The sequence below is a fragment of the Semicossyphus pulcher genome, unplaced genomic scaffold, assembly GCF_022749685.1.
Source record: "Semicossyphus pulcher isolate SPU_LCO1_2020_fin unplaced genomic scaffold, fSemPul1.0.p SCAF_38, whole genome shotgun sequence".
In the NCBI taxonomy this organism is placed as follows: Eukaryota; Metazoa; Chordata; class Actinopteri; order Labriformes; family Labridae; genus Semicossyphus; species Semicossyphus pulcher.
The window spans coordinates 625,361-648,335 of NW_027211713.1; the positions used below are offsets into that span (position 1 = coordinate 625,361).

The 22,975-nt window shown below is 46.7% G+C and overlaps 2 protein-coding genes across 6 annotated transcripts in view; one reads left to right on the forward strand and one right to left on the reverse strand.

The window, feature by feature from the left end:
• ppip5k1a (diphosphoinositol pentakisphosphate kinase 1a) overlaps positions 1 to 13,997 on the forward strand; it is a 42,833-nt gene extending 28,836 nt beyond the window's left edge. The window contains exons 26-32 of one of the 5 annotated variants that reach the window (XM_069679252.1): positions 1,167 to 1,292; positions 4,042 to 4,104; positions 8,534 to 8,593; positions 9,416 to 9,595; positions 11,029 to 11,166; positions 11,246 to 11,353; positions 11,754 to 13,997. In XM_069679252.1, coding sequence (XP_069535353.1) covers positions 1,167 to 1,292; positions 4,042 to 4,104; positions 8,534 to 8,593; positions 9,416 to 9,595; positions 11,029 to 11,166; positions 11,246 to 11,353; positions 11,754 to 12,361 — 1,283 coding nt within the window. In that variant the 3' untranslated portion in view covers positions 12,362 to 13,997. The remainder of the gene's footprint in view (positions 1 to 1,166; positions 1,293 to 4,041; positions 4,105 to 8,533; positions 8,594 to 9,415; positions 9,596 to 11,028; positions 11,167 to 11,245; positions 11,354 to 11,753) is intronic. The other 4 variants (XM_069679247.1, XM_069679249.1, XM_069679248.1 and 1 more) reach the window with 4 other exon arrangements.
• A 4,164-nt stretch (positions 13,998 to 18,161) lies between these two features.
• map1aa (microtubule-associated protein 1Aa) overlaps positions 18,162 to 22,975 on the reverse strand; it is a 32,416-nt gene continuing 27,602 nt past the window's right edge. Inside the window, exon 7 of the mRNA XM_069679292.1 lies at positions 18,162 to 20,700. Within this exon, the coding sequence (XP_069535393.1) occupies positions 20,545 to 20,700 (156 nt within the window). The 3' untranslated portion in view covers positions 18,162 to 20,544. The remainder of the gene's footprint in view (positions 20,701 to 22,975) is intronic.

A 22,975-nucleotide genomic window follows, 5' to 3' on the forward strand; every position in this document is an offset into this window, starting at 1 on the left:
CTTGTCCACATGAGACATTCATGTGTCATGAGACATTCACGTGTCCACATGAGACATTCACGTGTCCTCAGTGAGACATTCACATGTCCACCTTCATGTCTTTGTTTTAACACTAGAGTCCAAATATGAGGTACCTCCTGAGGATAAAACTGTGTCTTCATTAAAAACTTCCTCATCTGTTTTTTAAATTTGACATGTGACTAAGTTCTGTTCGAATTCAAGGTCAGATTCTGCTTTTAAAACGAGATGGTCCAGTCTCCAGGACACAGATTGTTGTCATTTTGGAATATAATGCATTTTTAATAATAATATATTTGTATTTAATGCATAATGTTCATTTGAAATCTGCCTTAACTCCAACACTATGAGGAACTTTGTCTTTTAGATTAAACAGCACATTGGTTTTGTAATGGTCTCAACATATCAGATTCAGTGAAGTGAACTAAATGTGATGAAAGTTATAGAACATGTGCATCAGTGTCCTTTTCAGACAGAAGCAGCAAAACCAGAGTAATAACCTTCATGCAGCTCACTGCAGATGCTCCCCTTCAGTGTAATTCTGACAGAAGGACTTTAGCTCTGATACATCAGCGTTAAAATAAGGGTCCATCTCTCTGTCTCTGCCTCTCTTTTTTCCATATCATTAGATGTGTGTTAAAGACATAAACAGTGTGTCATTCTCAGCTGTCCAGTTTGGTCCCTCAGAATCACAGAACACACACTTTGTTTCAGCTGCTCTGCTTTTATTTCAGAGTCACAGTTCTCTCCTATTTTCTCTTCCTCTGCTACCTTTTTGCTCTGTGTTTGGACATACTTACGATGAAAAGCATTCTGGGAAATAAAGTAAATCAACAGGTGAAAAAGAACATTAATATAAGTACAAATGTATAAAGTGGACAGAGCTCTTAATGCTTTGAATGTGTCACAGGTTGATAAGAAAGCTGTGAAACACTGTGACAAGGTGTTATAAACTGTGTTCGGCCTCTTACGGAGGTGTAGAGATGAGATGTTGTAGGAGATGTCTCCTGGTCTCTTCTGGTCTCTTCTCTTTTCTCTGTTTTCCTTCCTGTCTCTGTCTCCCTGTCTCTCTGTCTCTCTTTCTAAATAGTTGTTTGAGTAACAGCATGATAAGTAGTGGTGACTAACCCCCCCGCCCCCCCTCGCAGGCTCTCAGTGTGCCGGCCTCTTCAGCACCACTGTCCTAGGTGGGTCCTCTAGCGCCCCTAACCTGCAGGACTACGCACGCGCACATCGCAAAAAATTCTCCACTGGCAGTCTGTCCTACAAAGACGGTACGTGTTTGAGACCGCGCTCCTTCACCATGCTGCACAGGGCAACAGCAGAGCAGAATCCACACATCTAAATATAATGTAGTCAATAGTTCTTAAGTTTGACATCCTGATGTCGCCCTGTGGGGACACTGGGCTCAGTAACATCTAGATATGTAGATAGGTTTATTCATCACAGCAGTCAGAATGTGCAGAGCAGCAGGAAGAGTCTGTGCTCGATGAGCAAAGTGACCAGTTAGAAATAGCATGTATGTTCATACATGAATTTAGTAGTTTTAGACTCCATGTTCATTCTGGCCACCAAAACCACAGATTGTTCATCTTTTTTTTTCCTCCACACCACTGACAGAAAAACTGGTGTCTTTTTTTAGCAGTCTGTAAACATGCTGCTTCAGGCCCGATCAACACATCCAACAGGATGTATTCTGTGTGTAACACATGAGCACCGCAGACTGTATGTAAGAAGTGGACGTAGCCTCCAGGTCTGAATGCAGGAGTGCTTTAAACCTGCATTCTCTCTAATGTCCAGCAGGACGCAGAAAGAAATCTGATCCTATAGAAGTCTATGAGAAAATGCTCCTCCTCCTCTCCTGATGTATTCCCTCAGTAAACATGTTCCTAATGACTTTATGGTCTCAGTCTCTAGTTTCAAGTCTTCTTCAACACAGCATGATGTTCATTTAGTCACTGATGCTCCCATTGAGAGTCACACAGACCAGAAAGCAGGGTGGGTTTAGGGCGGGGCTACCTGTGATTGACAGGTCACTACCATGGTGACCTGTAATATCTTGTTCAGTGTTCAATTGTACTAAGAAATTCTGAGTAGTCGCTGGTCAGTTTTCAGTCAGAACATTTTGTTTAAAATCTGTTTTAGCTCAAATTAGCATCCTTATAAAACAGTCACTTTAATAACAGATGCACCTTGCTAACCAAGCTAACGCTAGTGTTAGCTAATAATTTTGCGATTGCTGACCCCTCGCTCCTCTTCAGCTTCACCCTCTCGTACAAATATGGTCACTCCAAACTCCAGCCAAACTGTGCCTACGTTTACTTCTTACATACAGTCTCTGGTGAACAGCACAACAAGAAACAAAAACAGGTTTGACGAGAACAGAACATAAGAGAAGCTTCAGAGAGTCAGGTCCAGGTGTTTGTCAATGGAGTACATGTACACCTGGTTTGTAGAGTCAGGTTTATATTAGCAGAGACACATAGACGTCTGTGATTACCTGTAAACTGTGCAGATCACATGCGTCAGTCAGGGAGAGGTGAGCAGTGTTTTCAGTGTGTTAGTCAGATGTTACTGAAAGCTTGATACCATATGACTTTATTTTTATAACCTCTGCATGTATGAAGCAACTGTCCATCAGTGCGTGTCCGTTAACCCCCCCATCATCATGAATCATGACCTCCCATGTGTTTTTGTTCATCATGGCTGCACTGACTTCCTGTTACTGTCTGCTCAGTGTCAGAGTCTGCCCTGAACACTGTCAGATCTAAACACAACCAAACCCTCCTGATACTTCCAAGACAAACATGGTAAACTGACGTCTCTTTAACTCAGTGCTTTAGTGTTTTCTTACCTAAGTAGTGAAAGTCTTAGTTAGTTATTTCATGAGTTACACAAATATTGTGTTGGCTCTCTACTAACAATTGAACACAACAAAGTCACACAATACCACCCAAAAACTAACCTTTTGAGGCAGCAGCAGAGCAGCAGCTCCTGTGTTCTGTGAGGTGAAATCACTGTTTTTGTCAATGGAGTCTGGTGGCTTTAAAGAGAGCGATTTAACGTCTGTTTCGGGTTTAATAAGTATCTTACTCCTAAACAAGGAGGACAGAAAGGATCCCTACCATATGACCGTAAGTGTTGTTAGACCCCCAAAAATGTAACAAGGCCCACGATTACAGATAGCAGAATTCCCTAATCAGTCTTTGATAATAACAGACCCTCTGAATAGTATGTGGCAACAGTTACATCAGTGGCTATCTCTACCAGTAGACCCTTCTAAATAGTATTTTATGTAGAAACAGGTTGTTTTATATGCAGGGCTCATCTCCTGACATTGATGTCCTGTGTCATGTCATCCACCAGGTGTCACTGTAGTATCACACAGACACTCGCTCCTCCTGGTTGTCTCACGAGTAGCCCTGCTGTTGGTCTTTGTCCTCCATCTTGTTACACCTCATTTTAAGAACCAGATGAAGCGTTGTAGTCGTGACGCAGTCAAGGTCGCACATGTCGCTCTGTCTCAGTGCATGCTCCTCGGTGAGGACACGGTCGGTGTCTGTTTCAGTTTTTCTTGATGATTTCTTCATTGTTGTCTGAGTCTCAGTAATGACAGAGAGCCTGACGCTGTGTTATATTCCACTGGGATTGTTGTTCATGTCGTCGTGGTTACAGCTCATGCAGGCAGAGGAAAGAAGGCACAGATCAGACCTGAATATTGGGGTTTGTTTCTTCAGGGCTTCTTTTTGTGATCTCTTTACCTCCTGATTTAAACATTTCATCTCACTCTGTCATGAGAAGATGTTCCACAACATCTGTTGCCCCTCATCCATCCTCAGACATCCTCAGACATCAGATATCTCAGTATCAACAGCACCTACAGCTTAAACTGGAGCAGGTAGTTCTGACCAGGTGTTTGCTGATCCTCTGCGTCCACATTAGACAGAGCAGGGACATGATAAACATGACACACACTTCCTGTGGCTCATAGTAACACTAGTGATTTTTTTTTTATTTCCTCAGAGTTGTTGTCTATGCCGGCAGTAAAACGATTTTCTGTGTCGTTTGCAAAGTATCCGACTAATGGTACGTCTGCTTCTTTCAAGTATTTCTCCACTTCACCTCCCTCTGTCTTGCATGTCTTCAAACTTTTCTTTTTCTTTTGGACCTTGGGTTGTTTTTTTCCACATGGCCCTCCAGCATTCCAGGTTTACGTTCTATTTTTTTCTAATGTTTTTTATTGTTTACCCATATGTTTTGGACTCTTTTCTAACACTACCTGACATTCTCTTCTAACCAGGGTTCCCATTGGTCACTGACTGTGTGAAATATACACATATTAACCACAGGGGATGTCAGAGAATTAATCAAGGCTTCACTGTAGTGTAGCAGAAAATAGATCTCCACACTGCTTAAAAACACTCCTGATAGCTGCAGAGATTAGAATAGATCATATGTTTTAGAGCCTTTTATTCTGCATCTCTGCACCTTGCTGTGTTTGGACCAAAAGCAAACTACTCACGTGATCTTTTCAAACATGAAATCACTGCAAACATCGAGGAACACGTTCATGCATGCTCTGTCATGGAACTCTTTCAGTGTTGAGACTCTCCTGACGTTACATCAGAAATGTTCAAACCAAACTCCATTCAAAAAACATTCATTTAAAAGTCGTGTTCTTGTCGTCTCGCAGTCAGACCTGACAAAGCATGAACTCAGCCTGTGTACAACCCTGCCTCCTGATCCAGTTATCTCAGCATCCTCTCAGCCTGTTTATTGTCATTAAATCTCAGTAACATCTGTTTGTTGTGGCTTCATAGCGCTGTAGTGAGACAGATCTCAGCCCACGTGTGACTTGCTAGATACAGTGAAACTGCCACTCAGCGGAGACAAATGGACAGGCGCTCCACAGCTGAAACAGAACGCCGGTAGTTGGTGTCCATCAGAGAAATCCTGGTACTGATCCGAGCTAACAGCTCATCGCATTGGGCACTGGTCAGCCTGAAGGAGCTGGAAGCAGCAGGAGAGTTCATCAGACACAGCTCAGGAGTAAACTAATAGGTGCTTTTGGTCTGAACACATCTTTAAAGTTTGCTTCTAACCAGTGGATGATTGACAAAAGCATCCGGTAATCATCCTACAGTTATCTGCATTTCAGGAGGTTAACCTCAGTGTAACAGACATTAAATGCAGAAACTGCATGTTACCACTGGAAGGAGATTTCTTGTGAAACATTTATGGAGTGTAGTTTAAGCATGGGTCTGCTTCTCTTTGTGTAGGATGACACAGGCCTGGATCAATAAGTGCATTTACACTGACTTAAATAACCGGTGACTGTCCCGTTCCTGTTTCATGTCTTAAATGTAGTGAATCAGAGAATCATGGTTCTCTAACAGATTAGAGGAATACATTTCTGCCAGCTGGATTCCTCCTGGTTAGTTTCAGCTTCTTTTGTCCTCTGCATCATACCAGACATCAGCTTTAGTCTGAGGACCAGTTTAAATCATTTCTGAAGGTTGACGTTATTTATTTAAGGGACACTTTCATTGTTGCACGTCCATAAAGTTTGGTGACTTGTGAGAGACTAAGTTGTGTATCTACCCAAAGTACCCAGAACTTTTGATCTATATTAGCTGTGACTAACGGTTTCCAATCCTGAGCGTAAATGCTCCTCAGGGCCTGGACCTTGTGTTCGGTCCATCCATCAGATGCCTTCTTCTCTAATTACATTGATGTGTCAAAGCACAATGAAAATAAACCCTTCACTGGTTTGTAGCTGCACATGTTGTTTTGTTTTTTTTAAACTGCTACATGTACTGGACCAATCAGAAGCCACACCCCCAATGATCTTGTATTCATAGACAGTTCTCTCCCCTAGCAGGGGCTTTTGGGAGAAAATAATGTCCTTGAACTGATCTTAGACCCTGTTCCCTGCCGTGAAAAAGTCTCTCCAAAGGTTCCTGAGGAAGGTTCCTGTGGTAGAATTAACAGCAGAGAGTGAGAGATGCTGAATTATAGTCTTTAGAAAGATTCACGCTCTGAAATCACTGAACCCTTCACATCCAGTGCAAATCTGCAGTCTGTTTGGTCAGGTCCCTAACCCTAACCCCCAACCCTGGTCCACCTGAGTCAGGCTGAGAGAGAGACTGAGATAACCCTGGTCCACCTGAGTCAGGCTGAGAGAGAGACTGAGATAACCCTGGTCCTTCTGAGTCAGGCTGAGAGAGAGACTGAGATAACCCTGGTCCACCTGAGTCAGGCTGAGAGAGAGACTGAGATAACCCTGGTCCACCTGAGTCAGGCTGAGAGAGACTGAGATAACCCTGGTCCACCTGAGTCAGGCTGAGAGAGAGACTGAGATAACCCTGGTCCACCTGAGTCAGGCTGAGAGAGACTGAGATAACTTTGGTCCACCTGAGTCAGGCTGAGAGAGACTGAGATAACCCTGGTCCACCTGAGTCAGGCTGAGAGAGACTGAGATAACCCTGGTCCTTCTGAGTCAGGCTGAGAGAGAGACTGAGATAACCCTGGTCCACCTGAGTCAGGCTGAGAGAGACTGAGATAACCCTGGTCCTTCTGAGTCAGGCTGAGAGAGAGACTGAGATAACCCTGGTCCACCTGAGTCAGGCTGAGAGAGACTGAGATAACCCTGGTCCTTCTGAGTCAGGCTGAGAGAGAGACTGAGATAACCCTGGTCCACCTGAGTCAGGCTGAGAGAGACTGAGATAACCCTGGTCCACCTGAGTCAGGCTGAGAGAGAGACTGAGATAACCCTGGTCCACCTGAGTTCCTGTTTAAAGCAGCAGTGTAATTAATCAGCTTCATGTCTGTGACTGAGCCAGAGATGGGAACCCTGTTTAACATCCTGCATACTATCTGTAAAGAAACCAACATCACACAGTGATCCACTTTATATTCCAGTGGGTAGAGGTGTGAGTGTGTGAGCATGTGTGTATTGTGAGTGTGTGTGTACACAGTAATGACATGAGACACACAACTGTTGGCATCATTGTAGACGATGTGAGCTCGTTGTACAACCAGCTGCAGCAGCACATGGATGTTTAACCCTTCCTCTGCCTCTCTGCTCTCAGTGAAGATGAATTTAAAACATGAACACCAACAAACAGACGAAGGGTTAAAACATCGTCCATCCCATCCCCTCTGTCTGTCCTGAAACATTCATCACTTCGTGTTGTTCATTATGTCACATGATGCACAGATGTGGTTCTTCAGTGTGTCTGAGACAAACAGGTGTCTGTAGAGGTTCTCCTCTCTGAGGAGACGAGCAGAAGGCTTTAGATATTACTGTTGCTGTGAAACACTGCTCTGTCTGAGAGCTGCTCTTCTGACCCCCTCTCTGGTTGGTTTAAACACTTTAGACAGTTTAGATGCTAAATTATGGTCTGTCTGCATTTTGTGAATCGTCTCTCTTTTGGATTAAAGAGCCAAGGTGGATTTCCTTCTATGCATTTGAAGAGTTTTCTGTCTTTCTGGTCATTTAAGTGGATTTGTTCATAGAAATGTTTATCCACATTGACTAAGAGTTAAGGTGTCATGTTTCTCTGAGACGACCTGTCAACAGCAGGAAAGAATGAACAAGCAATGAGCTAAATGTCAAGTTACCCCACAAACCGACACGTCCTGTTAGAGGGCAATTCTTATATTTTAAACCTGGGCCATATTTTTACATGTTAGGTATAAAAAGTGTCTGAATGTCTCCAGTAGATGTGTTCATCCTGCAGCAGTGAAACAGGCTGTAATGGCTGCAACATAATCCTTGATGGGTCAAAGGTCGTCCACTAAAAGTTCTTGTTGTTTCCACTGACAGGCTCAGATTGTTATTCTAAGTGTGTGACAACATGACAGAAAGGATCCCTACAGAGATAGACCTTTTTGTTACAGAGGAAGATGATTGTTTTAACCACACACAGACGTTACATCGCTCTCTGCACACACACCAGACTCCATTCATAAAAACACTGATTTAAGCTCACAGAACCTAAGAAGTTGCTGGTCACCACTTCCTCGATCTTTGTTTTACACAAATATTGTGTTGGCACTCAGCCAACAATTGAACACACCATAGTCACACCAACAGATGGAGGCAGCAGCAGAGCAGCAGCTCCTGTGTCCTGTGAGCTTAAATCCCTGTTTTTCTGAATGGAGTCTGGTGTGTGTGCAGAGAGCGATGTAACGTCTGCCTGTGGTTAAAACAATCATCTTCCTCTGTAACAAAAAGGTCTATCTCTGTAGGGATCCTTTCTGTCATGTTGTCACTCACTTAGAATAACAATCTGAGCCTGTCAGTGGAAACAACAAGAACTTTTAGTGGACGACCTTTGACCCATCAAGGATTATGTTGCAGCCATTACAGCCTGTTTCACTGCTGCAGGATGAACACATCTACTGGAGACATTCAGACACTGTTTGCCATTGAGACCCAAAATATGTAAAAATACATTGTCTATGTCACATTCTACATTAGTGTTTCTTTAACTGATATTATTCACCACAGGAACAAAAGATGACACCTCCACAATAGCAGCTGCTCCACCTGTCTGGTGCACTGCTAAAGGTATGACCCCCCCCTCCCGCTGCTGTTTGCTCTGAGTGCTCAGATGTCTGTCATCAGCAGGTGTTCAGGTTGATTCATGTGGACATTAGATTTATCTGCACGTTAACTTCTGCAGTGTCTTCAAAGAGGCGGCTGCAGGAAGCTCTTTATTTTGGGCCACACCGCTTCCTGTACATGTCTGATATCACTCCTGCTCCTTTGTGGATTCTCATTAATCAGATCACTGTTACTGTAAACACACTGATTTCAAGTGACAGAGTCTCTGCAGAGGAGCAGCATGTTGTTGCTTCAGCGTCCTGTTACCTGCTGGTTGGTTTTTATCACTGAAAGCTGCTCCAGGTGATTCGCTGCTTCCTCCTCTTTGGCTGTTTGGCGGCCATGATGTGATGCTGGCTGCATTTACACACACACACACACACACACACACACACACACACACACACACAAACACACAAACACACTGCACGCCTCCTCCCTCCTGTCTCTCTTTCTGTACCTCCACCTTTCTCTCCAAACTCTAACTTCTCCTCATCTTCCTCCCTCTTTCAGTCTTTTTCTCTCCTCGCTCATTTCCTGTCGTTTCATGTCTTTAATCCTCCTCCTCCATCCTTCCTCATTCTCCCTCCTCCTCCTCTTCCATCCTCCCCTGCTCTTCCTCCTCCTCCTCCATCCTCCCCTGCTGTCCCTCGTCCACCCTTCCTCACTCACCCTCCTCCTCGTCTTCCATCCTACCCTGCTCTTCCTCCTCCTCCTCCATCCTACCCTGCTCTCCCTCCTCCTCCTCCATCTTTCCTCGCTCCCGCCCCCCCTCCTCTTCCTCAGAGCCCCTGGAGGAGCACCATGTGGCCCAGTTGTTGAGGCGTTTCTCCTCTGACCTCAGCCTGGGCCGTCAGCTGTCTGTGGACGGAGCTCTGGCTCATCACCTCCACCAGTGCTCCTACCACCTCCGCCTCTTCAGAAACTGGCTCATCTCGGGCCAGGAGCCCGTAGAGTACCTCCACGGTCAGCCCCAACCCCCGCCCTCCTTAGCCCCGCCTCTCGCCCTGTGTGACCTCGGCTCGGGTTGTTTCTGCTCTTTCTGTGGTCGACTCGAGCGTCTGGATGTTTCTGCATGCTGCCTGTTTCTGTGAGCGTGCACACTGTGAGCGCGCACAGTGGCCGTGCACACTGTGAGCGTGCACACTGTGAGCGCGCACAGTGGCCGTGCACACTGACCTGCATTTGTAGACCTCTGTCCTCCTCTACAGCTCATTTACACAGACCCTCAGACTGCCCTCCTTCTTCACTCTGTAGTTTCTCTTTGTGTTTCTTGAAGGATCAGATTCTTAAACTTAAAAACTAAAATCAAACCAAATGTCTGAGTTGAACGAGACATGAAGGAGCTGCTTCTAACAGCTATAATAATAATTTCCTCAATAGACAGAATGATGATTACGTCTGTAGCAGAGCAGTCCTCATGTTTTTAGATCTCTGGTGTATTTGACCCAGAGAACCCAAAGATCTTCACTTTAGAGTCATAGAGACTAAGAACAGAACATGTTCCTGTTTGTCTGACAGCTAAACACCAGGATCAGAGACTGTCTCAGATGTATGTTCATGTCAGACATCTTCAGTCTTTTAACGGATTGTTTCAGATCTAAATCAGGAAACTTTGAGGATTTCACCCTTTAATTTTTTTAACCAAAATCTGCTGATGTTTAGACATCATTAAACTCTGTCTGCAGGATACCAGCCTGTACACAGTAGTGTTCTATAGAGACAAACGGCACATAACTGAATGTAAAAGTACACACAGCCTCATGATGTCTGTTTACATGTGCAGTTACAGCTGCGACGGAGCGTCTCACACTGTCTCAGCACAACAGATTAATGTAGTGTTTATGTATCATCAGGCTGAAGCTGCAGAAACATCCACATTACATCCACCTGTGTGTGATCACATCTAACCAGCATGTGACTCCTGCCTGTCTGCTGTCCACCTGTCTCTCTCTGAGTGCAGCAGAAAGCAGGAACAGACTGAGATGATGGAGGACAGCTGTGCCGCTCTGTGATGTGAGGCCTGGTTCACTGGGTTCACCGGGTTCACTGGGTTTGGACTAACACAGGATGCAGTGATAACATGTGTGTTACCTGAGCTGCGGTGTTGAGACTGACCAGAGGTTTGCTTCTTTAAACATGTCTGAGATCTTGCTCCAGGATGATCTGGTGTTGTGCTGTTAGCGTTAGCATGGTTTCTGCACCTTGCCTTCTATGAGCTGAGCTCTAGTGTCTGTCAGAGTGGACAGCGTGTTAGGTTCAGGTTCAGAGATGGGAGCAGGACATCAGAGCTCCGTGTGGAGGTGTAGTGTTGGGGTGGTTTCGTGGTGATGTAAGCTTCCTGCCCGTCGGTCTAACAGTCCTGACGTGCCTGCGGGCCTGGTGTCTCTCCTCTGCAGGCTTTGAAGGCTGCTCCATGGTGCCGTCCATCTATCCTCTGGAGACGCTGCATAACTCGCTGTCGCTTAAACAGGTCAACGAGTTTCTGGCCGGCGTGTGTGAGAGCGCTGGGGATCCACACACGAGGACCACCAGAGGTCAGACACACACACTCATGGTAATAATAACATACTCACCTTCACTGTACCTGACTGTGATCCCGCCTCCTCCCTGCAGCTCTGTCGGCCATGTTTGACACTCACAACCAGCCATCGGTGGACTCGTACATCCCTCAGAGAGTCCTCTCCTCCTCCCTCAGGTCTCGCTCTGACAGGCCGCCCTGGTGTGAGTATCACAGCCTCCTCGTTCACACACAGCTATGACGTTATAGGTTGATGTCCCTCTGCTGGTTCAGATGATGTGGGTTATTTATGGAAAACATGTCATCTGATCAGCCTCACAGTTCGGTCTCTGTTTGGTGTGTCATCTTTTCAGACTCTGTGATCTGCAGAATCCAGTGAACCAACAACTCTTTGTTCTGCTCTTCAGAATAAAAGCTTTATTTCTAAACCTGAGCTCTATTTCTACATCTTCACAGCTTTAAATGACAAAGTGTCTGAATGTCTCCAGTAGGTTTAAAACCAGCAGAATCAGCGTTTAAGCTTCACTTGTTCTGTTTCAGGGCTTCACATTGAAATGAATACATCACACTGATTCTCTCACTATGTTCACTTGTGTCCTGCAGACAGCAGCGGTCCCTCCAGCACAGTCTCCAGCGCCGGGCCGTCCTCCCCCACCACAGCCGACACCTCCCCCCGCTTCAGCTTCAGTGATAAGATCTCTCTCACCCCTCAGAGCAGCGAGGAGACTCACTCCTCTCACAACGTGTCTGCTCAGACAGCGTCCGTGGGGTCGCAGTGCCTCGACCCAACCGCCGCCTCACACCCCCTCGAGGTCCCTCTGACTCCCAACAATTCCCCCCAGGAAGAGGAAGAGCTCAGCGATGCCCCCGCTCAGCAGACTGATGATCCTGGGAGCGGCTCAGAAGGGGTCCCTGCAGCTCTGGATACAACCTCAGACCCCAGCCTCAGAGCACCCTGCTCTGCATTAGCCGAGCTGACTCTGAGCAGGATGGAGGGTTACTGCCTGCCCGGCTCGCTGCCCGTCCTGCTGGAGCTCAGAGAGAGCAGCAGCGAGGCCGGCTCCAGCTCACAGACCCCCCAGAGTCCTGAGGGGCCCGACGAGTTCTTCGATACGCAGGAGTCCCTGGAGCTGTGGATGGACAGTCCAGAGAGCCCCGCCCCCCCTGACACGCCTCCAGAGGGTGGGGCCACACACACAGCAGAGCCTTAAAGCACAGAGACCTTCAGACACACCTGACCTGGCAGGAAGTACACCTGTACCTGCTGTACCTGCTGTACCTGCTGTACCTGGACCAGCAGCCTCCTGGATCAGCCTCAGGTCTCCTGCAGCTTGAGGACTGATGATCAGCTGATCCGCACACTCTGACGGACAATCAGACGACAACGACACACATGCTGCTCATGCCTTTAAACACACACACACAAACAGACTCACACACTGACACAGACACACACACTGAAACACAGTGAGCCTCTGACGGTCTGCGGGCTCACTTCCTGTCTCTGTGACGGTCTGCGGGCTCACTTCCTGTCTCTGTGATGTCTGCGGGCTCACTTCCTGTCTCTGTGACGGTCTGCGGGCTCACTTCCTGTCTCTGTGATGTCTGCGGGCTCACTTCCTGTCTCTGTGACGGTCTGCGGGCTCACTTCCTGTCTCTGTGATGTCTGCGGGCTCACTTCCTGTCTCTGTGACAGTCTGCAGGCTCACTTCCTGTCTCTGTGACAGTCTGCAGGCTCACTTCCTGTCTCTGTGACGGTCTGCGGGCTCACTTCCTGTCTCTGTGATGTCTGCGGGCTCACTTCCTGTCTCTGTGACGGTCTGCGGGCTCACTTCCTGTCTCTGTGACGGTCTGCGGGCTCACTTCCTGTCTCTGTGATGTCTGCGGGCTCACTTCCTGTCTCTGTGACAGTCTGCAGGCTCACTTCCTGTCTCTGTGACAGTCTGCAGGCTCACTTCCTGTCTCTGTGACAGTCTGCATCAGTTGGACTTGAAGCTGATCTTCTCTGTTACACAGCTCTTGCTCCCTTAAAGCTGCAGTAATCAGTCGTTGGCCACCAGGGGGCAGCAACACAGACCTGACGCACGATAACTCTGTTACAGCTAACATGTTAGCATTCAGCTCAGTGTTTGCTGGATGTGATGACAGTGAGCTGAACGTTACTCTACGCTCGGCTGTGCTCCATGCAGACACCGTACACTGAGTGTTCGTCGTCTCTCTGCTGCAGTGGTTTCGTATCATCCATCAGGACATGACGGTTTTATCATCACTGTTTAAGCACAAGCTGCTCTGTTACAGGACACTGACAGACTCAGACTTTGAAGACAGACAGGAAATGGCTGTTAGATGGTGGTGCTGTCTGTCCGTCCCGCGCTCAGCTCCTGTGTTTCAGGTGTGTGTGTGTGTGTGTGTGTGTGTGTGTGTGTGTGTTTTACTGCCAAAGCCCTCTCAGAGTTAATATAATCCAAGACAGAGAGAAGAGAGTATTTATTTTGAAATGCATCGTGGGAAATAAAGAGACTCTGGTATTTTTATACCCACATCACATATTTAATGTTCACAGCTGTTTCATCATGTGTTACATGTTATCACTGAACCAACAGGAAGTGTGCTTTTATTGTGGCGAGCAGTCATGTAGCAGGCGTGTGTGTATGCGCGTGTGTGTATGCGTGTGTGTGTGTGTGTGTGTGTGTGTGTGTGTGTGTGTGTGTGTGTGTGTGTGTGTGTGTGTGATGATCAGCTCTGTGTTTGATTTAAGGGTGGGTTCACTCAAATAAAGCCTCACTGTCTCTCTGGTGTCTGACGTCTCTGCTGCTCTTCCTTGTCTCTCTGTCTCCATGTCTCTGTCTCTCTGTGTCTCTCTGTCTCTCGATGTCTCTCTGTGTCTCTCTGTCTCTCGATGTCTCTCTGTGTCTCTCTGTCTCCGTGTCTCTCTCTGTCTCTGTCTCTCTGTGTCTCTCTGTCTCTCTGTGTCTCTCTGTGTCTCTGTCTCTCTGTGTCTCTCTGTGTCTCTGTGTCTCTCTCTGTCTCTCTGTCTCTCTGTGTCTCTCTCTGTCTCCGTGTCTCTCTCTGTCTCTGTGTCTCTCTGTCTCTCGATGTCTCTCTGTGTCTCTCTGTCTCCGTGTCTCTCTCTGTCTCTGTCTCTGTGTCTCTCTGTCTCTCGATGTCTCTCTGTGTCTCTCTGTCTCCGTGTCTCTCTCTGTCTCTGTGTCTCTCTGTCTCTCGATGTCTCTCTGTGTCTCTCTGTCTCCGTGTCTCTCTCTGTCTCTGTCTCTCTGTGTCTCTCTGTCTCTCTGTGTCTCTCTGTGTCTCTGTCTCTCTGTGTCTCTCTGTCTCTCTGTGTCTCTCTCTGTCTCCGTGTCTCCGTGTCTCTCTGTGTCTCTCTGTCTCTCTGTGTCTCTCTGTCTCTCTGTGTCTCTGTGTCTCTGTCTCTCTGTGTCTCTCTGTCTCTCTGTCTCTCTGTGTCTCTGTCTCTCTCTGTGTCTCTGTCTCTCTCTGTGTCTCTGTCTCTCTGTGTCTCTCTGTCTCTCTGTCTCTCTGTGTCTCCGTGTCTCTCTGTGTCTCTGTCTCTCTCTGTGTCTCTGTCTCTCTCTGTGTCTCCGTGTCTCTCTGTGTCTCTGTGTCTCTGTGTCTCTCTGTGTCTCTCTGTCTCTCTCTCTCTCTCTGTGTGTCTCTCTGTGTCTCTCTCTCTCTCTCTGTGTCTCTCTCTGTGTCTCTCTCTCTCTCTCTGTGTCTCTCTGTGTCTCTCTCTGTGTCTCTCTCTCTCTCTCTGTGTCTCTCTGTGTCTCTCTCTGTGTCTCTGTCTCTCTCTGTGTCTCTCTCTGTGTCTCTCTGTGTCTCTGTGTCTCTGTCTCTCTCTGTGTCTCCGTGTCTCTCTGTGTCTCTGTGTCTCTCTGTCTCTCTGTCTCTCTCTGTCTCTCTGTGTCTCTGTGTATCTGTCTCTCTCTGTCTCTCTCTGTCTCTCTGTGTCTCTGTGTATCTGTCTCTCTCTGTCTCTCTCTGTCTCTCTCTGTCTCTCTGTGTCTCCGTGTCTCTCTGTCTCTCTGTCTCTCTGTGTCTCTGTGTCTCTGTGTCTCTCTCTGTGTCTCTGTGTCTCCGTGTCTCCGTGTCTCTCTGTCTCTCTGTCTCTCTGTGTCTCTGTGTCTCTCTCTGTCTCTCTGTTTCTCTGTCTCTCCGTGTCTCTCTCTGTCTCTCTGTCTCTCTCTCTCTCTGTCTCTCTCTGTGTCTCTGTGTCTGTGAATCTTCTCTCATTTTTGGTCACAAATCTGAAGCTCGAGCACAAACACAGGAGCTTCTTTTCGTGTGCCTTTAAATGTTCCAGAAACAAACGTTGTTCTGTGATGAGGAGACAAACCTCCATTGCTTTAATACATCGAACAGAAATGTTTGCATCCTTCAGTTTGTTGGGCTCTCTTCTTCTGCAGTGTCCAAATGGAAGCAGACTGTAGAACAGCGCCACCAGCTGTTCATCTTTATGAACAAGCTCCTGATGAGCAGGTACCAGTGGTGGAATTAGATCATGGCTGCAGTCCCTGTGTTTTCCTCTGAGCAGGAGGAGGAGACACATCTGACCAATACAACCTGAGCTCACTCAATCAGCTGCTTTCAGTGTGTCTGTACTTCAAAATAAAACATTTAAATCATTTTTATAATTAAAATGTGATAATTCGGTATTAAAACTGTAAACTGTTGATCCATCATCTGCACTGAAACCAAGTTCACGTTTTTATTTTCTCCTGACACTCAGGAAGTGAAATGATGCAATCGATGTGAGAATGTGTTTAATGTGGCAGGTTGATGTTTACCTGTAGCCCCTGTAGGTTTATGCTCTGTAGGTGAGCTCGAGCTCAGAACGTTTAGAAACAGGAAACAGTCACATCTGCTGTTTTTCCCCATACTCCACCGTGGTCATGTGACCCAGGAGGTGATGTCATCGCAAACGCTGCTCCTTCCTCCTCCACAGGCTCAGATTCACAAAGACGGACTGTGTCCTCTCCACCAATCACTGCCCTCTCTGCTGCTCGCTCTGCATCACAAACAGCCGAGACGCTGTCAGCCTGATCTCTGAACAGAGCCCACTCTGTCCCTCAGTCTGTCGCTGAGCGGACAGTAGAGACAGTCTGTGTGACCTTCATGGTTTGAAGGCACGATTGACCATCAGATCCTGTTACAGAGGCAACAATAATTAATGTTCATCACAGGATCTGCACTTGGTTTAACGACAGGCCCCCTCCTCTGGTATGACGTTCCATGCAGGGTCCGGGAGGCAGACGCCCTCTCTGGGCTGCTATAGGCTCAGACTGCTGGGGGATTGGACACCTCCTGTCTCTCTCTCTGCATGTTCATGGTTCATTAATGTTACTGACTTTATGTCTTCAGGTGTCTCCAGCTGACTGAATGCTCTCATCAGGTTGAGTAAAGTTAATCTGATAACTTTCACGAGCTCACGATGTGATGAAACAGAATACGAGTGAGACGCCTGTTCAGTAAATGTTTTATTGTCTTCATCACTTTTTCCCTTTTAACAATAAATCTGTTTATATTTCACCTTTTTTAACCTTTAGAGATAAAGAGAATATTGCACTGAAAACAAGATGAAAGAAGAAGCATGAAGCAGAAAGAAGGAACAGAGCGGAGCACTTCCTTCACAGCACAGCCAGGTTACACGTGCCTCCTTCAGCTTAATATACATCTTTTAAAGTAGCGTTTCTATGTTACGGCAGCTTTTCTTCAGCTATTACAATACAGGAGAACTCAAAGGTACACATGCACGTACAAGCAGGGCTCACTGACACCAGCAGTCTATGAGGATGTGTCTCTGCAGCCTGTCAGGTGTGTGTGTTTCTGCTGCAGGGTATACTGTGAGAGTGAACATCAGGTTTAAACTGTAAAAGAGTGAAGATAGTTAAAAATCATTGACAGGAGTGTCTGGCAGTTTGAGTCAGCTCATATGTGAGTAGTTCTGTTATAATGAGCCTTTACAGTGAAGCAGTATTAAATAGGAATGCAGATTACACATCAGCAGTCATTGGCTGACTGGGCAGCACGAAGGTTAACAGGAAATGACATCACAGCTAACTATTTCATCATAGAAGTCGTTAGTTGATCTTTTTAAATCAGCAGGAAGTAGAAACATCGTCGTCTCCTCCGTATTTCTGACACTTTGTTCATCATCCAACACGTTCACACGGCGGCCATTTTCCTGTGACATCACGGTAAAAACGCTGTGATGATGTCGGACTGCTGTAGGATGGGTTCATTTTACTGCGCCACAGTTTATCAGACTGATGAGCGGTGACGATCAGGAGGGACACGGGCCATAGTTCAAAATAAAACATTAGATAACCTGTTAGCTACCGTAAGATAACAGCTAATGTTAGCATCCACCCTCTTCATGACTAACATGATATTTTAACCCGCAACACTACCAAAGGCTAACATTAGCATTCAATCTCTTCCTAGCTAATGTGAATATAAGCTAGCAAGTGACTGAATGCTAATGTTAGATGCTAGCTGGCTACACTGTTGGTTTTCAAATATTCTGGACTCTTTATTGACAGTTTGATTTTTGAAACAGTAACTTTAGACGTGAACATGGAGTTTGATTTAGAGACGACGTCTATGAACACATTGTAAGCTGTTAGCATGCAGATTAATAAATGCTAAATCCTTGTTAGATTTTAGCCATAGACTGTATAAAAAGATGGCCGACATGACAGTGCCCTAAGTGAGTCCAAACCCTCTCTATCGCCCCCTGCTGACTGGCTGCAGTATAGCTCATAAAGCCCGCCTCCTCCATGTTAACAGATGGGACATGAGTCAAACTATAAAATCAAAATACACGTCAAATTCATGCCGATTTATGTCCAAGTGTTCATTTTTCTCACGTTTACTTTTAGTTATTTGATGCTATAAAAAGGGGGTGTGGCCTCATGATTGACAGCTCTGTGGACAAATGGGGCTCCTGCAGCGTTCTGTTCCCGAGTAGCAGAGTAGAGGAAGAACGGCGAGACGTAACTAACACTAACACTACAGTCATTGGACTTTCCATCAGCGTGAATATCTGCTTCAGACCGACACAAGAAGCTGTTCTGCTGTTTAACACGCCGGCGTGCGGGATCCTTGCTGTTTTTTCAGTAAGTTAAGTGTGTGTTCTGGTTAGAGGAAGTGGCTACGGCCGCACCACCCGCCGATCTGTTTTGCACAGACTCTGGCTCCGTATGACGTCACCATCGAAGATGGCAGCGCCTATCACAGGGGCTGTTTTGGGATCACTTTGGTACAATGGGAGCAGATGGAGACGCGTCGTCCATCTTTATATACAGTCACCGGTTTTTACACATTAGAAATCTATGTATTATTTTCACACATTAGAATTATAGATATATGTATTTTAGAGTGAAGTAATTCATGTGTTCATCAGCTGCTGCTTCATTGATTTCTTTCTCTGGATGTTTCTGTCGTACAGTCGACCTGCTGCTCTTTAATCATGAAGCAGTGAATTAAGAAAGATTATTTATACCACTTAGAACCTCAGCAGTCGGACATTATAACAGTGTTTGACGTCACAGGAATTGTCCGCTGTGTCAATATGGAGACCACTGACAACACTTTGATCCACAGACAGAACTAATCGTACGGATCAGACTGCTGATCAGACACTGAGCTGCAGACAGTCAGGTGTGTTTCAGTCGTGTTGTTCGTGCAGGTGTGAGTCCGATGCAACAAAGGCAACCAGGAGAAAAGTCGTCCACAGAGTACGTAAAGGTAATCTGCATCTTCACATTCAGACTGGACATCATCCTCTGTGTGTACATGCTTTCTGCTGCTCGTGCATCAGAGAGGAGAACAAACGTGACGGAGGAGCGTGTGGTTAACACTTACACCCTGCTGACGCCTGTTGGTCCGGTCCACTGTTCCCTTGATGGACGTTTTTGTTTCCGGTTAAAAACTTTATAAAAAATCATCAATATCGAACTGAAACACATTTCACATAATAATAAGTTAATAAAGTGATACTTAAAAACACCCACTGATTCACCACTGAGAGAAAGAATAACCAGATAAAACACTTAAACACGAGGACGTGATTGTGGCTCAAAACTTTCCTGCAAACTCAACACAAACTATATTTTCTGCAATAAATAAACGTAATAAAATAACTCAGGTTTATAATGCTCCTATCAAACATTTAAGTGAAAATAAGCTGTACGTTTTGCACACTGGTTTCTGTTTGTGCTTTATCGAGTGGCAGCTCCTAACTTACTCTGAAATACTGAGTCAAAGATTTATGATCATTATGTAAAAGTGAGCTTTGTGTGTGCCGACGTTCTGACAGGAGAGCAGCCGTCTGAAGGGATGCACCAAACACTGAAACACCTCGAACACGTTCAGTCCTTCTAACTCAGCGGGACAGAAAGGCACATGTGGGTGACGGTCTCATAAAACCAGCCAACATCCTGCTTCAGCAGAAGAACCGAACCTCTCCTCACAGCCACATGTTCCTCATGTTGTAGCAGTACATTCTTCATTCTGTCATCAGCTTTGATATAAAGATCTGTCGATGGTTAAACTCAGAGTCCTGTTCTGTAAAGATATTGACTTGTATGTCTGCCTCTGCCCTCAATGCTCCTCATCTTCCTCTACATCTTCCTCTACATCAATATGTGTCCTGGAAAAGACTCAGAAACTATCAGAGAGAAACGCATCACTGTAAGAAATAAGAGCCACAGAGAGGTTCTTACTGTAACCACTGAAATATTATAACTGACTACTTACAGACTTCTGATCAGGTCTTCTTCCCTATGCTACAGAGAATCCACTCAAAGACATCGTAGCAGGTCTACTCTTCTATCTTACGACGTCAACACGGAGACGCTCGTTGTTTCAGACGCGAAACACAAAGTAAAGACTGAGAACAATTAGCGGCCTGTAGTGACGATACTCTGTCAGTAAACCTATTATATAGTTATTATTGATCACCTGTGATCAGTGACAGGATGATATCTGGGATTAGTTACTTTGATGCTTTAAGTTGCAAGAACTTTGTGCTTTGATTCAGTCCAATTAGACAAAAAGAAACCAAACATATGTGTCCTATTTGTAACTGTTTCTTTACAGAACAATGTGTGATCAAAGCCTCTGTTGTCTCAGGGTGAAAAATAAGAAAAGAGGAAAGGAACGTTTCACAGGACCGAGTCATTATATGTTAGAGGGCAGAGTTGAGACCAAACTGTGAAGCCACAACAAGCTTATAACTGAATACAAATCTAGAAAAGAACAGACAGTTATCCCGATCTGTTCCTGCTTCAGCGGAGACGGACGAACACATCAGGCTATAGAGAAGAGCGATTAAAATCAGATCTACACTGGGAGGCAGGAGGACACGAGGATCTTAAAACTCGATCTTGCAGGCGGGGAAAGACTCGTCCTGCATGACCACGGTGCTGCTGGAGGCCAGGACCATTATGTTGAGCTCCTGCTGCTTCTCATGAGTCTGCTGGTACCAGTCCCGGGTCACCTCCGTGTCGTGGGTTGGGATCAGCGTTACCTGAGGGAGACCAGAGGTCAGGAGACAGAAGACACAGCTGAGAGGAAACGTGCAGGGAGGGGTGTCCAGAGAGGTTTTCAAAGTATGCAAAAGTTTTCAAATTGAGCCTCCCCTGAAGGAACACAAACGCAGCTGGAGTGGTTTACGCAGATGTTGAGGAAATGAACATATTCATTGCTCTTTTAAATTAGTCTTGCCTGCTCATCGAGCTGATCAATAACTTCAACAGGAAACTGAAATAGAAGTCGGCCGAAATGAAGAGATCACATCGTTTAACATGGCTATAACATGGATGTAACATGGATGTAACATGTAACATGGATGTAACATGGATGTAACATGGCTGTAACATGGATGTAACATGGATGTAACATGGCTGTGACCCTAACCCATGGATGTAACATGGCTGTAACATGGCTGTAACATGGATGTAACATGGATGTAACATGGCTGTAACATGGATGTAACATGGCTGTAACATGGATGTAACATGTAACATGGCTGTAACATGGCTGTAACATGGATGTAACATGTAACATGGCTGTAACATGGATGTAACATGTAACATGGCTGTAACATGGCTGTAACATGGATGTAACATGTAACATGGATGTAACATGGCTGTAACATGGATGTAACATGTAACATGGCTGTAACATGGATGTAACATGTAACATGGCTGTAACATGGATGTAACATGGATTCCTTGGTTGTTGGCATGTATGTACTTAGCATGAAAAGGTGTTCTACTCTTAACAGCAGCGGGGACAAATAGCGGGGACTCTCTCTCTCTCTCTCTCTCTCCCTCCCTCCCTTCCTCTCTCTCCCTCCCTTCCTCTCTCTCCCTCTCCCTCTCTCTCTCCCTCTCCCTCTCTCTCCCTTCCTCTCCCTCTCTCTCCCTCCCTCCCTTCCTCTCTCTCTCTCTCTCTCTCTCTCCCTTCCTCTCCCTCTCTCTCTCCCTCCCTTCCTCTCTCTCTCCCTCTCCCTCCCTTCCTCTCTCTCTCCCTCTCCCTCCCTCTCTCTCTCCCTCCCTTCCTCTCTCTCTCCCTCTCCCTCCCTCTCCCTCCCTTCCTCTCTCTCCCTTCCTCTCTCTCTCCCTCTCTCTCTCCCTCCCTTCCTCTCTCTCCCTTCCTCTCCCTCTCCCTCTCTCTCTCCCTCCCTTCCTCTCTCTCCCTTCCTCTCTCTCTCTCTCCCTCTCCCTCTCTCTCCCTTCCTCTCCCTCTCTCTCTCCCTCCCCCTCTCCCTCTCTCTCCCTCCCTCCCTTCCTCTCTCTCTCCCTGGGACAGCGGGGACAAATAGCGGGGACTCTCTCTCTCTCCCTCTCTCCCTCCCTTCCTCTCTCTCTCTCTCTCCCTCTCCCTCTCTCTCCCTTCCTCTCCCTTCCTCTCCCTCTCTCTCCCTCCCTCCCTTCCTCTCTCTCTCTCTCTCTCCCTTCCTCTCCCTCTCTCTCTCTCTCCCTCTCCCTCTCTCTCCCTTCCTCTCCCTCTCTCTCTCCCTCCCCCTCTCCCTCTCTCTCCCTCCCTCCCTTCCTCTCTCTCTCCCTCTCCCTCCCTTCCTCTCTCTCTCCCTCCCTTCCTCTCTCTCTCCCTCTCCCTCCCTTCCTCTCTCTCCCTTCCTCTCTCTCTCCCTCTCCCTCTCTCTCTCCCTCCCTTCCTCTCTCTCCCTTCCTCTCTCTCTCCCTCTCTCTCCCCCTCTCCCTCTCTCTCCCTCCCTCCCTTCCTCTCTCTCTCCCTCTCCCTCCCTCTCTCTCTCCCTCCCTTCCTCTCTCTCTCCCTCTCCCTCCCTTCCTCTCTCTCCCTTGCTCTCTCTCTCCCTCCCTTCCTCTCTCTCTCCCTCTCCCTCCCTCTCCCTCCCTTCCTCTCTCTCCCTTGCTCTCTCTCTCCCTCTCCCTCTCTCTCTCCCTCCCTCTCCCTCCCTTCCTCTCTCTCCCTTCCTCTCCCTCTCCCTCTCTCTCTCCCTCCCTTCCTCTCTCTCCCTTCCTCTCTCTCTCTCTCTCCCTCTCCCTCTCTCTCTCCCTCCCTCTCCCTCCCTTCCTCTCTCTCCCTTCCTCTCCCTCTCCCCCTCCCTCTCCCTCCCTTCCTCTCTCTCCCTCTCTGTCTGTTTGCTAACCAGTTTAAATTTTCTCTGGTTTATTTTTTCTCACGCTGTGCCTCCCCTGAAGTCCTCTGTTGCCCCCCAGCCGAGGCCCCTCACATTTTGAAAAACGCTGCTTTAGAAGATCTCCATTTGATGGTTTACATTTGCGTTTGGAAGCACCAAGCAAACAGTGGAAAGT